The following is a 13,011-nucleotide window of genomic DNA, read 5'->3' on the forward strand; positions in this document are numbered from 1 at the left end:
AGTTTAATGTCTTATTAATCATGTCCCAAAGTATTAGTTCTGGAAGTGGTTAACAAGTTGTTTATTTAACGTTATTTTTCATAGTTCATTCTATTAAACAATGTATGCACAAATAACTTTGAAAGGCAATTACTCAAAATCATGTTTATCTTGACTCTAAGAGTACTGTACTTTCACTTTCCAATAACTTAGGCTTGAAATGTCCAATTTGAATGAATGACTCCTCATTTTTAAAGACCACATACTCAGGTATCTAAAAATACCAATAACTTGAATTTCAATTTTTGCTACAACTTAGCCATTTTGCCACAACATGCCTCATATGTGTGTTTACTACTATCTTTACTATTTTTTTCATATGTACTTTGTAGTTCTATTTTTCTTACCATATGGAGCCATTACTTTAGGCTTATGGTATCGCTTGGATTTACTGGCTGCTCTTTGCAGATACCTGTGGCTACTTCTCAGAACCCTTTCTTCACTAACAATAGGATTGCACAATATTGCTGCTTCCCTGGCAGGATCTGATGTTGACAGACGACTTGATGCATTCTCATTTGTACATGAACACAGCGTCTTCCTTGGGGTTGCTCTATCTAAATCTAATACACTATGTATACTATGCCTGTATAAAAATAGATAATATATAACATTATAGATTGTAATGACCTTTCACATTAACAGCTTAACTCCATAGTTATTGCAGAGTATTAATGCAGTTGTCTATACACCAGGGTATACATTACTGGGGTTGTGATTAATGTAAATTCAAATATATTACAAACACCAAATCTTAGCTGTAAGGAAAATGAAGTTTGCTTAAGCTTTAATTGAAAATAGGTGAACAAAACTGAAGATGCTGCAGTGTAAACTACTAATGCCTTCAAATTCTGATACTTTTCAGAAAATGAAAATTTTCTCGTTTCATCCATGTTACTTACCTTTTTCTACTCAATTTACAGTTACATTTATTTTCTAAATCTGTTCCAACAAACCTGAAAAAATTGAAATTTAATTGAAAAGTTAATTGATAAGTACTATATTTTTAAAAATTCTATTTATAAAAACAATCTTTAAAGTGAACAATAGGTGCTGACTATGGCTAACATATCAAGACTACAGTATTATGTAATTATTGTATCAATCAAGAAATACATCAATCATAATTTGTAACCTTAGAAGGGACCATATGCCAGGTAGTATCTACCAGGTCTTGGGATTCCATAGCTCATCAATGGACAGGGATGAGCTTGAATTATTTTTCTAGTGATTAACTTATAAAACTGAATTTAAAACTAAAATGTTTGTAATTACATTAATGTGTAAGTATTTTTTTCTTACCGGTAAAAATGTGAATTACTGTCAAAAAATGTGACTTTCTTTTCTTGTTGATTAACTGTTGTGATGTCTTGATAGACCTTGGAATCTAGCAATAGCTAAAATGTAAAAAAAAATTGTCAATATTTAAAGGACATTGATAAACATGAAAAGGATTATTATCTAATATACATAAGATATCTTATAAGTATAAATGTGGTTCTGCAGATGACTTGAAGCATAGTAATAATTATTGATCACAAAATGTCTGTTACAATTCTTTCCAACACAGGTTTGAAAAGAAAGCACATTAACCACCGAAGCAGAGTTGACATTGAAAATCAGGATTCATCAATAAATGAATCTTCAAATCATTACCATCATAATTAGTTAAAGTTAACTACTATATTTGAATAAATGTCCTGATTTGAATAAATGCCCCCTCTAGAGCCTCCTTTGGAATAAACAGCTCCGTCGAATAAATGCTAATTGATGATTAAATGTGTGTTCGATTACTAATATAATGCAAGCTTTTTGTGTTTTTAGTACATTTTGATGGTAAATTATTAGGTTTTAAAATGCCTATTCCAGAAATCTTATTCTAAACTATTAAGATTATGAAGTCATTCAGGCATAATGAACGGTAACCAACGTCCAGAGGGTGTGGTCACACCAAGTGTTGTGACGACACGACTGTGGTACTCTATATTTACAGTGAAATTAAGGGGTGTTTATGTGGGTATATATAAGTATCCATTTTACACAAAATAAACTTGAATAAATGGCCCCCCCCCCTTCAAAAGCCCTTTTCAACAATAAACACCCCAGGGCATTTATTCAAATAAATACGGTACTTAAGTGACCAAAATGAAAGAATTTAAAATCAACGTAGGCCTATTATTATAATTACAATAATCAACCCACAGAATGTAACAATTGTACCTGTGCAAGTTTTACTGATTTTTCTCGTGGAACATCAGCTTCAAAACTGCCATTTTCTTTCAAATAGTTCTGAAGAACATCAGCAACCTCTGACCCTGAGAAACACTTTTCATATGTTTTCATCAAGTGACGATGACGCTTTGGAATGACTTTTTCATGGACATCTTTGATGATTTCATGCCAAATCTTGGTAGCCCTAAATGGTCCTGGAGTGAATGATATAAAAACATCACACAATGTGACATGCACTACCTTTAAAGCATTTACTAGCAAATGGAAGTAAAAATACAGTACCGTATCTCTAGCAACGACGTTTAATATTTAACCATTTAAATCTGATTTGTTTTCTTAACTTTTAATGTCCTACATTTTTTTTTTTTTTTAAACAACCAGTAAAATTTTGCCCAAGCTCAGTGTTCTTATTTTTTGGCTGATTTCAGACTAAAAAAAGTTCTTATTTTGTTCTTATTTTACAAAATTTTCTAACATAGAAGATTACTATTGTACAGCATTTGGCAATACACACTGTACTGAAATGTAGGTAAATGTGGCCCTGGAAAAAAACGGCCCTGAAAAATAGGCACAAGAAAAAACGCCCCGGTGAAAATGGCTCCAAATGACAGGTACAGTAAGTACAGTATACCTATTGTAGGGCTAGGCCTACTGTTTTACATAGTCACACATAGGCCTACACATAAAGGTACAAACAGATATTTTTTGTGTAAAAAATGATGATCCAATTCAGCTTTAATGAAGCGTAGGGATATCTTCTCATACTTCCTAAGCAAACAAATTGGCAGGTCTTCCGAACTAAAATCCTTAATGATGGAACCAAACGGACGCAAATTGATGAAAAATACAACACATTTTAAGAAAAGAACTAAGGATTTAATTGTAGTAAACATGTTTCGGGTGTTCTCTCTCACCCATCATCAGTACAAACTGAAAGGCGAAATAAACGGAAAGAAAAACCTTGCCATTCTTAACTAAGAGTATTTATACAAAGAATGAATGAATATTAATTAGTGAAAACAAATTGTTACCAATTAAGGTAACGTAACGATCGTTCTAGATAATCATATGCAAGGTGTATAGAACACCTTGCATACATTAGTACTGTATGCTAATTGAAAAGTTGAAAGCTTAAATGTTTGAGTTGAACGTTGAGATTTGGACTGTTCCATTTGATGTGTAGTGATTCTTTTATTCGTAATCTAATTTCACTGTTGTCCTGGTCAATGACGTTGAAGCAAGTGGTATTAGCTAATGTTTTGCATTTTTTATTTTCATTTAGATGTTTTAAAATGTGTGAATTTTTGTCTTTGCCAAGGTGTTCGTCAATCCTAGTACTCAAGTGTCGGCTAGTATAGCCTATATAGGTGGAATTACATCTACCACATTTGAATTTGTACACTACCATAGAGCGAAGATTACTAGGGATTGCGTCCTTGATACTGAACATGTTTTTTATTTTTGTAGTGGTGAAAACAATGTTTAATTTCAATCCAGTGCAATGTTTAGTTACAATATTGTGTATCTTGTATTTAATATCATCAGAATATTTACCAATAAATGGAAGTTTGAAATACATGACTTTGTGTGCATCATCATTAACCTTTGATTTAGTGTAGTTAGTTACACTATTATCAATGTATTGTTTACAAATTTTATCAATGACATATGAGGGGTAACCATTTCTTAACAGTGTGCCTTTTAGATTCATCAAATCATCATGGAAACCCTTCCAACTATTATTGATTTTATAAATTCTGTCAATAAGTGTTTTGATTAGTCTCACTCTCAGCTTATAAGTTTGTGGACAAAAACTACAAAATGCCAAAAGGAGACCAGTGAAAGTACTTTTTCTGAATATCGTTGTTTTAACTTTGCCATCATTTTCTTTATGTATAAGAATGTTTAAAAAACTTAGTTTATTGCAATTTTCATTTTCCATCGTGAAACTTATATTGGGGTGTCTGGAGTTGATAAATTCGAAAAACTCAGTGGCGTCACTTTGGTTATTAAATAGACAAAATGTATCATCCACATACCTACGATAATGTAGAAAGTGTGGACACTTGGGATCAGAGAGCCATAGTTTTTCGTTGGTTCCCATGAATAGATCCTAGCGGATCTATTCATGGATATTTTTTGGTTTTTCTAGTTTTTAAAAATAAAAATCTCATTTGAGTCTTGACATTTTACCTCAGCCTCAATTTGTTCTTATTTTGTTTTAAATTTTTAAGCAGTGTATCTATTATCTTGTGTTTATCGCGCTCAACTATAGTATTTATTAACACCATTCAAAACGGCGAGCCATGGCCCATAGGGCCTAAGCCTACAATGTTGCGTTCGACGGGGCGCAGCTGCCGAGATTGCTCGCGGCCGAAGTTGGCCAGGCCTAAGTAGGTACCTAGAGGTAGGCCTACCATCCTCAGTTATTTTGTCAAAAGCCAATATCTAACCTGTTTTAGATTGTTCTTCCTCCTGTACAGTTGGAGTATTTTGAAAGTATTGAAAACTCAACAATGTTGCCATAATTTCATAACTTTTCAAACATTCGCGGTTGTTTTCCTCGTCCTTGGTTCTTCCAACAAAGTGTACAAAGGTCACTGCTGATGACAGAACTTAAAATCATCGTCAAAACATCATGGGGAGAGGAAAAGTATATAAATCCTTAAATCAGCAAATTAAACAACAATAAGTATTGTTATAAATTCGTTATAAAATTGTTATAAATAAATAATAAAGTTAGTTTAATTACTACAAACTACGGTAAAGTAGATAAAAACCTGAAACAACGACTGGATATTATTAGTCTTTACCCTGTCACTAAAATTAGCCATGTGTGGGATTGAGCTGAGATGAATCTGGGTGAACAGTGAATTCGTGTATTGCACCACCGGGAATCAGCAATTGTTTGCCTGAGAGCTAGCTGCATATGGTAGGCCTAGGAATCATTTTACTATAGAAAAGTTTTACTTTGGTTACAATTTATATTACGTTTAGTTATTTTATGACTATTGAAGAATAGGAGGAGTCTTGTGAATGTTATCAGTTGAAAGCTGTTATACTACTATAGAACTGAAATACGAATTTTTAGCTAGCTAGGAGGCTAGGCCAACCGAGCGAGGAGGGTATGTACGGTACTACTACTTGGTGGTATCTGTGACATGTAACTGTATCTCTAAATAAGGCAATCAAACACTACCCAAACCATGGAGGTGTAAAACCTCAAACTCATGGAAAGACTGAGTACTGGCAATGGTTTTGATTGACAGGTCCAACCCTAGGTAGAGTAATTTACATTTAAGTACAATTCTGATAAGTTATAAGTAACAATTGTCAATTGAGAAATATTTTTAAAATACAAATACTGTAAGAATAAGATTTAAGAATTTGATTCTCTGAGTGATGAGAAAAAGACATTACAATTTACAAATCTAATTTCCCTCCACTATTTCATTTTGACTTTCTTTTTTATGCTTTATCTAGGAATATTGCTTTTCATTTATTACATTCTTGTTTCTGTTCTGAAAAATGCATAGTGATATATGTAATATCATATATGTGCTACAAACACCACTGATAAGCCATTGACTTTTCTATTGGTTTATTATATATTGTAGATTGTTTAAAAAACTAAGATGCCACCAAAGAAGAAGGCAGGACCACCCAAGGCACCACCCCTTATTGGTAGGGTGGGGACATCACTCTCCTGTGGTATTGTGGGTCTACCAAATGTAGGGTACGTACTAGCCCTTTTGATTATTATACTTTTGATTATTGTTGGTAATGTAATGTACATTTGCTACATGTATAGTGCATAAACAAAGTCTCAATGCATTTATTGTTTTTCCTTACTTGTTGATAATTGTTAATTACAGGCCTGTATCCAGGGGTTCCGATGGAACACCCCCCAAATTTAAAAGGTTCACTTTTTTAAGAGAAAATGTACTGAATATAAAATTTTTTCTGTAATGGCAATCATATCTGTGGCCATAATGTTATGTCAATTTTGTTTTTGTTGTATTTTTTTCTCTTTTTGTTTTGTGACTAATTATTGCTGACTTGAATGTATGTTTGGCCTCTCTGATGAGGGGCTTAATTCCTTTTCCCCGCTGGCACCGCCATTGGTCTAGTAAGATGTTTAGAATCATACTCAAATCGATGCTCAAAAAATTTTTTACAAAATTTCCCAATAGGAAATTGGTGTGTCGAACAGGACCTAGGCCTTCTGGCCCCTATTGGCAACACCACTGATTGAAAAACTATGAAATTATTGTTTTTATCATTGTTTTAGTCCAGTTACAAATTATGAAATGTACATTTAATTTTGTTGGTCAAATTGAATTGAAATATGTTATTTTAATGTTTTTGTTCTTACAGAAAATCTACCTTTTTTAATGTACTTACCAAGAGTCAAGCTTCTGCAGAAAATTTTCCATTTTGTACAATAGGTGAGGCAGAATTTGTGACTTTCAAAATAGTTCTATTTATCTTGTAACAATTTAGGATAAGCAACTTAACTCAGAATTGTTACTAAAAATCTATAAATAGGGCTGTTTGATATTTCCAAATAAAAGCTGGATGTTTATAACATAAATAATTTCATAATGATAATAATTATTTAACCTTGTTTTTCTTCTTTGTTTTATTTCCTTTCTGGATATGAACCTGTCTTATGCTGGGTGTGTTTACAGATCCCAATGAAAATAAGTATTTTCCTATTTTATTTTTGAAAATTCACAAGTTGTGATGAGAATGACTTTGCAAGTTACAAAATCAATTTGTAGGATGCAATAGTTCTGTCTAATGTATTGTATATGCAATTTTATAATTATGGTCATCCAACACTAGAAGTACTAACTGTGTAGGATAAGTCCTATTTCTTATCACCATAGTAATTATGAGAAACACTTTGATATTTTCTGTGGAAAGAGCTATTATCGATATTGTTGCTATTGATGCTATGAAATTTTCTGTTTTATCTTTTTCAATGCACGTAGGGTACCAGTACCTGACGAAAGATATGATTTCTTATGTGATTACTATAAACCTGCAAGGTATTATATTGCTAAGACCTAACTTAATGTTGATTGTAATTGTAATATTTATTTTAATTGTTGTTAGTTATGTTAATTATAATGGTTTTTTTCAGCATGTATTGTTACTGCTACTTGCTCTCAGCACTTAATATGACATTACCCTGTATAATTAGAAAATATAAATATTAATTTAATATTATAATAGAATTTAATTTAATATAACTGATAATGATATCTATGTTTATTATGCTAAAATTTAGTGTAAAAATTACACAAATTATAATTCATCATTTACTTCACAGCAAAGTGCCAGCTTTCCTCCATGTAACTGATATTGCGGGGCTAGTGAAGGGTGCCCATGAAGGCAAGGGACTGGGAAATGCTTTCTTATCTCACATTAAAGCTGTTGATGGAATTTATCATGTGATACGTAAGTTTGTTAGTCTTTTGGCCCTGTGGATGAACAGTACATGTAATTTATGTATTGTGTTGTATTGTTTTGGCTGAGTGAAATCAAAATACAAATATATAAATTTCTCAAGTAATAGATTTAGGGGTCCCAGGTCTCCCGGAACTCACAGGAGTCTCCTGGTAATCGGTATGGTCTCCTGCACTCCTGCGAGCAAGCAAAAATCTCCCGCAAATGCACTCATTTCCAGCAAATTTAGTATAAAGGAAGCTAATAGTTTTTTCACTACCACACAACTAAGAAACCAATCATTTCATCAGGAAACTGATTTTGAAAGTAGATTTTACAGTGTAACATTGGCATTTTTTGGCTTCTATAGTTGCCTATTCTTTTGCTCACCTTAGCCCATCCATGCGGGCGGAAGTGGCCCTTTTTCTGGCACCCCCCCCCCCATGTCATTAACCAGATCTCCCGGAAATGGCTTCTCCCAACTTGGGACCCCTGTAGGTTATTTTTAAAGTTTTAGAAATCAGATTCAAAAACAATAATTTGCATTAAAGAGAGACTTTGTAGGTACATAAACTTACAAATGCTATGGCATTATAGATGATATACAGTATATCAGTATTACAGTAAACATTGATGGAAATGTCAGTCCTGACACAATAATTGAACTTTCACCCTAGTATGATAGGCTTAACTGCCTTAGTATGATTTATTACTTACTTTATTTTTATTCATATTTAATTACTTCTTAGGCACATTTGAAGATGAGGATATCACTCATGTTGAGGGTGAGGTTGACCCAGTGAGGGATCTTGAAATTATCAGCGAAGAACTACGGTTGAAGGATGAGGAATTTATTGAGGCTCGTGTTGCGGATATGGAGAAGAAAGTGAAACGTGGTGGTGACAAAAAAAGCCAACCAGAATTTGTAAGTTTGTCAGGATTAATTAATCACTGTATTTGTATGGCAAAATTTCAGTAACATTCTAATTGATACAAAGAAAACCACAACAAATATTAATTTCAACAGTGGTGTGCTTCTATTTTATACATTCATAATAGGGGTGAAGAGGATGGTATCGAACAAAATACATACAAAATGATATGGCATACAATGCCAAGAGCCAAGAACACAATCAAGCTTGGCCCTTTCCATGATTACATAAATCATCATTCTTTAATTAATTAATCCATAATAGGGTAAATATATTTCTATGTGTAATTGATGTTATTGTTTTCCTATTTATACATTATATATCATATCATTTAATTTATTGATAAAACATACAGAATACAAAGATAAACAAGATTACAAGATAAAAATGCAAGCACTTGCAAAAAGTTTATAAAATTATTAAAACTCAACAGGATTGCTCAAAGGTACAAAATTAAAAGTTCACTGTCAGGAAGGTCTCCATGTTTAATCTGACTTATAAAATAGAATTCATAAATGATGATTGATTGTATATTTTTTGGTGGTACCAGGCTTAAAACCTTTAAAGTGCTTATTGGTATCACCAGACATAAATAAGATGTGTATAAGAGACAGGATGGAACACCCCCCAAATTTAAAAGGTTCACTTTTTTAAGAGAAAATGTACTGAATATAAAATTTTTTCTGTAATGGCAATCATATCTGTGGCCATAATGTTATGTCAATTTTGTTTTTGTTGTATTTTTTTCTCTTTTTGTTTTGTGACTAATTATTGCTGACTTGAATGTATGTTTGGCCTCTCTGATGAGGGGCTTAATTCCTTTTCCCCGCTGGCACCGCCATTGGTCTAGTAAGATGTTTAGAATCATACTCAAATCGATGCTCAAAAAATTTTTTACAAAATTTCCCAATAGGAAATTGGTAATCATTTAACATTTGCTTTAACTTTATGTGTAATTATGAATAAAGTGCTTAAATTTTGTTAATCTTATGTAGTTCGCAAATGGTATATTAAGTATGTCATCAGAGAGATGCCAGTTCATTAACGGTGGACAGGGAGTCACAAGCCGTTGATTAACATTTTCCACACTTTTAACCTTAACGAAATGTTGAGATCATATTACATATTATATATTTTATAGTACCATTACTATACATGGGAACCTCCATTTTACATCAATTATACAAGGTAGCAGACTTCCATCACATTAATATACAACCACAATATTAATAACAAGATTTTGTGAAACGACATTTAAACCATCGCTTACCCCGGCTTTGCAGCTCCTGAGCAATACGTTCACAATAACCAAACAGTACAATCACTCTACCCAGTGATGGCACTAAATAGAAGAAAATAAGCTACCTGTACTACACTGTAACAATCATGTAGATAGTTAACACTGGTTATGTAATATTTACCATGTAATAATTATTTACCTATCAATCATCATCTTAGAATAAGAACAACAATTCTCTTATAGTCATTAACAATAACACAATAACAATTTCAGTAAAGAGTTATAGTAATAACAACCTACAGTATGTAGTACTACCAGTACTACAACTTCACTATTTTAATTACTTATCTTCATTTATTATAATCACCCTGACTTTATGACCGTAAATGTCAATACATCAACTAAGATTTAGTTAAAGCCATTATATCACAGTACTCAGCAATAATACTGAATATACTTTCACTATCTTAACTACTTCTCAATTAATAACTGGACGATGTAGATAATACGCCGTGTGCAACGGTAAACAATAGCTGTTAATATGCTGTGGAGTAGCGCCCTCTATAATTATAAACTAACTCCCCTAGTAACCAATCACGCATCTCGTGCATGACCGTGATGGAATAAAATGGAAAGTATCTTAGGCCTACGAACAAATAATTGTATTTACAGCACATAATAATGTAGTATTTTCTATAGCAGATGTAGGCATACAAACTACAATAATCCAAACTGTAATTAATACGATAAACATTAACTAATTAAGCCAACAATCAGCTCCGAACTCTAGTCAATACCCTAGTATACGATGAGACTCTGCCTAGCTGATTTGTATTTATCCGCGCGTACGTATGTACGCTACGTTCTGCATGAACATGGCGAGGCAGCCTAAGGCTTTCACCAAATTTCTTCATTTAATATTTAGCTAGTGCAATATAATCTAGCTTTCGAACAATAATAAATCAATTCTAAAAACAATCAACATACCTTCAAAGTGCAAATTTCCTAAATATTTTATAATCTTGATAGTTTTATAACTTTAGTAGCTAGCTTTGGTAATTTAGTTTTACTGAACCGCGTAAAGGAGAAAGATAAAAAGAAAGACGATGTAGTATGGAAGGCAATTATCGCCTTCGAAAATAAATTTACAATTGTACGTGAATCACCATGTTACAATAGATTTAGGGGTCCCAGGTCTCCCGGAACTTACAGGAGTCTCCTGGTAATCGGTATGGTCTCCTGCACTCCTGCGAGCAAGCAAAAATCTCCCGCAAATGCACTCATTTCCAGCAAATTTAGTATAAAGGAAGCTAATAGATTTTTCACTACCACACAACTAAGAAACCAATCATTTCATCAGAAAACTGATTTGGAAAGTAGATTTTACAGTGTAAAATTACCATTTTTGGGCTTCTATAGGTGCCTATTCTTAAAAATTTGCTCACCGTAGCCCATCCATGCTGTGCGGAAGTGGCCCTTTTTCTGGAACCCCCCTCCCCCAATGTCATTAACCAGATCTCCCGGAAATGGCTTCTCCCAACTTGGGACCCCTGTAGATTATTGTTAAAGTTTTAGAAAGATTCAAAAACAATAATTTGCATTAAAGAGAGACTTTGTAGGTACATAAACTTACAAATGCTATGCCACTATAGATGATATACAGTATATATATATATATATATATATATATATATATATATATATGACCTAAACATTGATGGAATGTCAGTCCTGACACAATTATTGAACTTTCACCCTAGCATGATAGGCCTAACTGCCTTAGTATGATTTATTACCTACTTTATTTTTATTCATATTTAATTGCTTCTTAGGCACATTTGAAGATGAGGATATCACTCATGTTGAGGGTGAGGTTGACCCAGTGAGGGATCTTGAAATTATCAGTGAAGAACTACGGTTGAAGGATGAGGAATTTATTGAGGCTCGTGTTGCAGATATGGAGAAGAAAGTGAAACGTGGTGGTGACAAAAAAAGCCAACCAGAATTTGTAAGTTTGTCAGGATTAATTAATCACTGTATTTGTATGGCAAAATTTCAGTAACATTCTAATTGATACAAAGAAAACCACAACAAATATTAATTTCAACAGTGGTGTGCTTCTATTTTATACATTCATAATAGGGGTGAAGAGGATAGTACCGAACAAAATACATACAAAATGATATGGCATGCAATGCCAAGAACCAAGAACACAATCAAGCTTGGCCCTTTCCATTATTACATAAATCATCATTCTTTAATTAATTAATGCATAAAAGGGGAAATATATTTCTATGTGTAATTGATGTTATTGTTTTCCAATTTATACATTATATATCATATCATTTAATTTATTGATAAAACATACAGAATACAAAGATAAACAAGATTACAAGATAAAAATGCAAGCACTTGCAAAAAGTTTATAAAATTATTAAAACTCAACAGGATTGCTCAAAGGTACAAAGTTAAAAGTTCACTGTCACGAAGGTCTCCATGTTTAATCTGACTTATAAAATAGAATTCATAAATGATGATTGATTGTATATTTTTTGGTGGTACCAGGCTTAAAACCTTTAAAGTGCTTATTGGTATCACCAGACATAAATACATTGCCTGTCTACTGTACGCTTTAATTTTATATCATTATTTTACGACGATGCATTTATGTGAATAAATGGAATTGAATTGAAAAATGCAAAATTAAAAATTTTGATAATAAAATAAAGTAAAAAAATGGATGAAGCAAATTATAATGGAATTTCTACTTTTTTCCTCTATAGGATGCTCTTGTTAAGATTCAAAAATTTCTTGTTGATGAAAAGAAGTGGATACGAACACAAGAATGGAGTGCTTTTGAAGTAAGTCTTAGTTTGATTGATTGATGCTATATATATAGTTGTGCAGTAAAATTTAATTTAACATTTTTAAATATTTTATTGCATGTTTCCAACAATTTCTGGTATTTTATTTTTCCATAATATTTTGTATTTCAGATTGAAGTTCTTAACAAGTACATGTTTATCACATCAAAACCTGTTATTTACTTGGTTAATCTCTCAGAAAAGAATTACATCAAAAAGAAGAACAAGTGGTATGTATACTGTAGCTATA

The 13,011-nt window shown here is 32.4% G+C and overlaps 2 protein-coding genes across 4 annotated transcripts in view; one reads left to right on the forward strand and one right to left on the reverse strand.

Annotated features, from left to right (window-relative positions):
* LOC117114272 (DEP domain-containing protein 7-like) overlaps positions 1-4,937 on the reverse strand; it is a 9,777-nt gene extending 4,840 nt beyond the window's left edge. The window contains exons 1-5 of the mRNA XM_033257882.1: positions 4,725-4,937; positions 2,260-2,465; positions 1,342-1,436; positions 942-995; positions 387-625 (exon numbers count right to left, since the gene is read on the reverse strand). Coding sequence (XP_033113773.1) covers positions 387-625; positions 942-995; positions 1,342-1,436; positions 2,260-2,465; positions 4,725-4,797 — 667 coding nt within the window. The 5' untranslated portion in view covers positions 4,798-4,937. The remainder of the gene's footprint in view (positions 1-386; positions 626-941; positions 996-1,341; positions 1,437-2,259; positions 2,466-4,724) is intronic.
* A 122-nt stretch (positions 4,938-5,059) lies between these two features.
* The window catches only part of LOC117114274 (obg-like ATPase 1), a 12,857-nt gene continuing 4,905 nt past the window's right edge, over positions 5,060-13,011 (forward strand). The window contains exons 1-9 of one of the 3 annotated variants that reach the window (XM_033257886.1): positions 5,060-5,203; positions 5,889-6,007; positions 6,649-6,719; positions 6,963-6,974; positions 7,265-7,325; positions 7,610-7,737; positions 8,475-8,650; positions 12,681-12,758; positions 12,894-12,991. In XM_033257886.1, the coding sequence (XP_033113777.1) occupies positions 5,907-6,007; positions 6,649-6,719; positions 6,963-6,974; positions 7,265-7,325; positions 7,610-7,737; positions 8,475-8,650; positions 12,681-12,758; positions 12,894-12,991 (725 nt within the window). In that variant the 5' untranslated portion in view covers positions 5,060-5,203; positions 5,889-5,906. Of the gene's footprint in view, positions 5,204-5,870; positions 6,008-6,648; positions 6,720-6,962; positions 6,975-7,264; positions 7,326-7,609; positions 7,738-8,474; positions 8,651-11,729; positions 11,906-12,680; positions 12,759-12,893; positions 12,992-13,011 lie in introns of all 3 variants that reach the window. The other 2 variants (XM_033257887.1, XM_033257888.1) reach the window with 2 other exon arrangements.

Source organism: Anneissia japonica, unplaced genomic scaffold (genome assembly GCF_011630105.1).
Source record: "Anneissia japonica isolate Jap-2015-1 unplaced genomic scaffold, ASM1163010v1 scaffold2994_len2133135_cov197, whole genome shotgun sequence".
Classification (NCBI taxonomy): Eukaryota; Metazoa; Echinodermata; class Crinoidea; order Comatulida; family Comatulidae; genus Anneissia; species Anneissia japonica.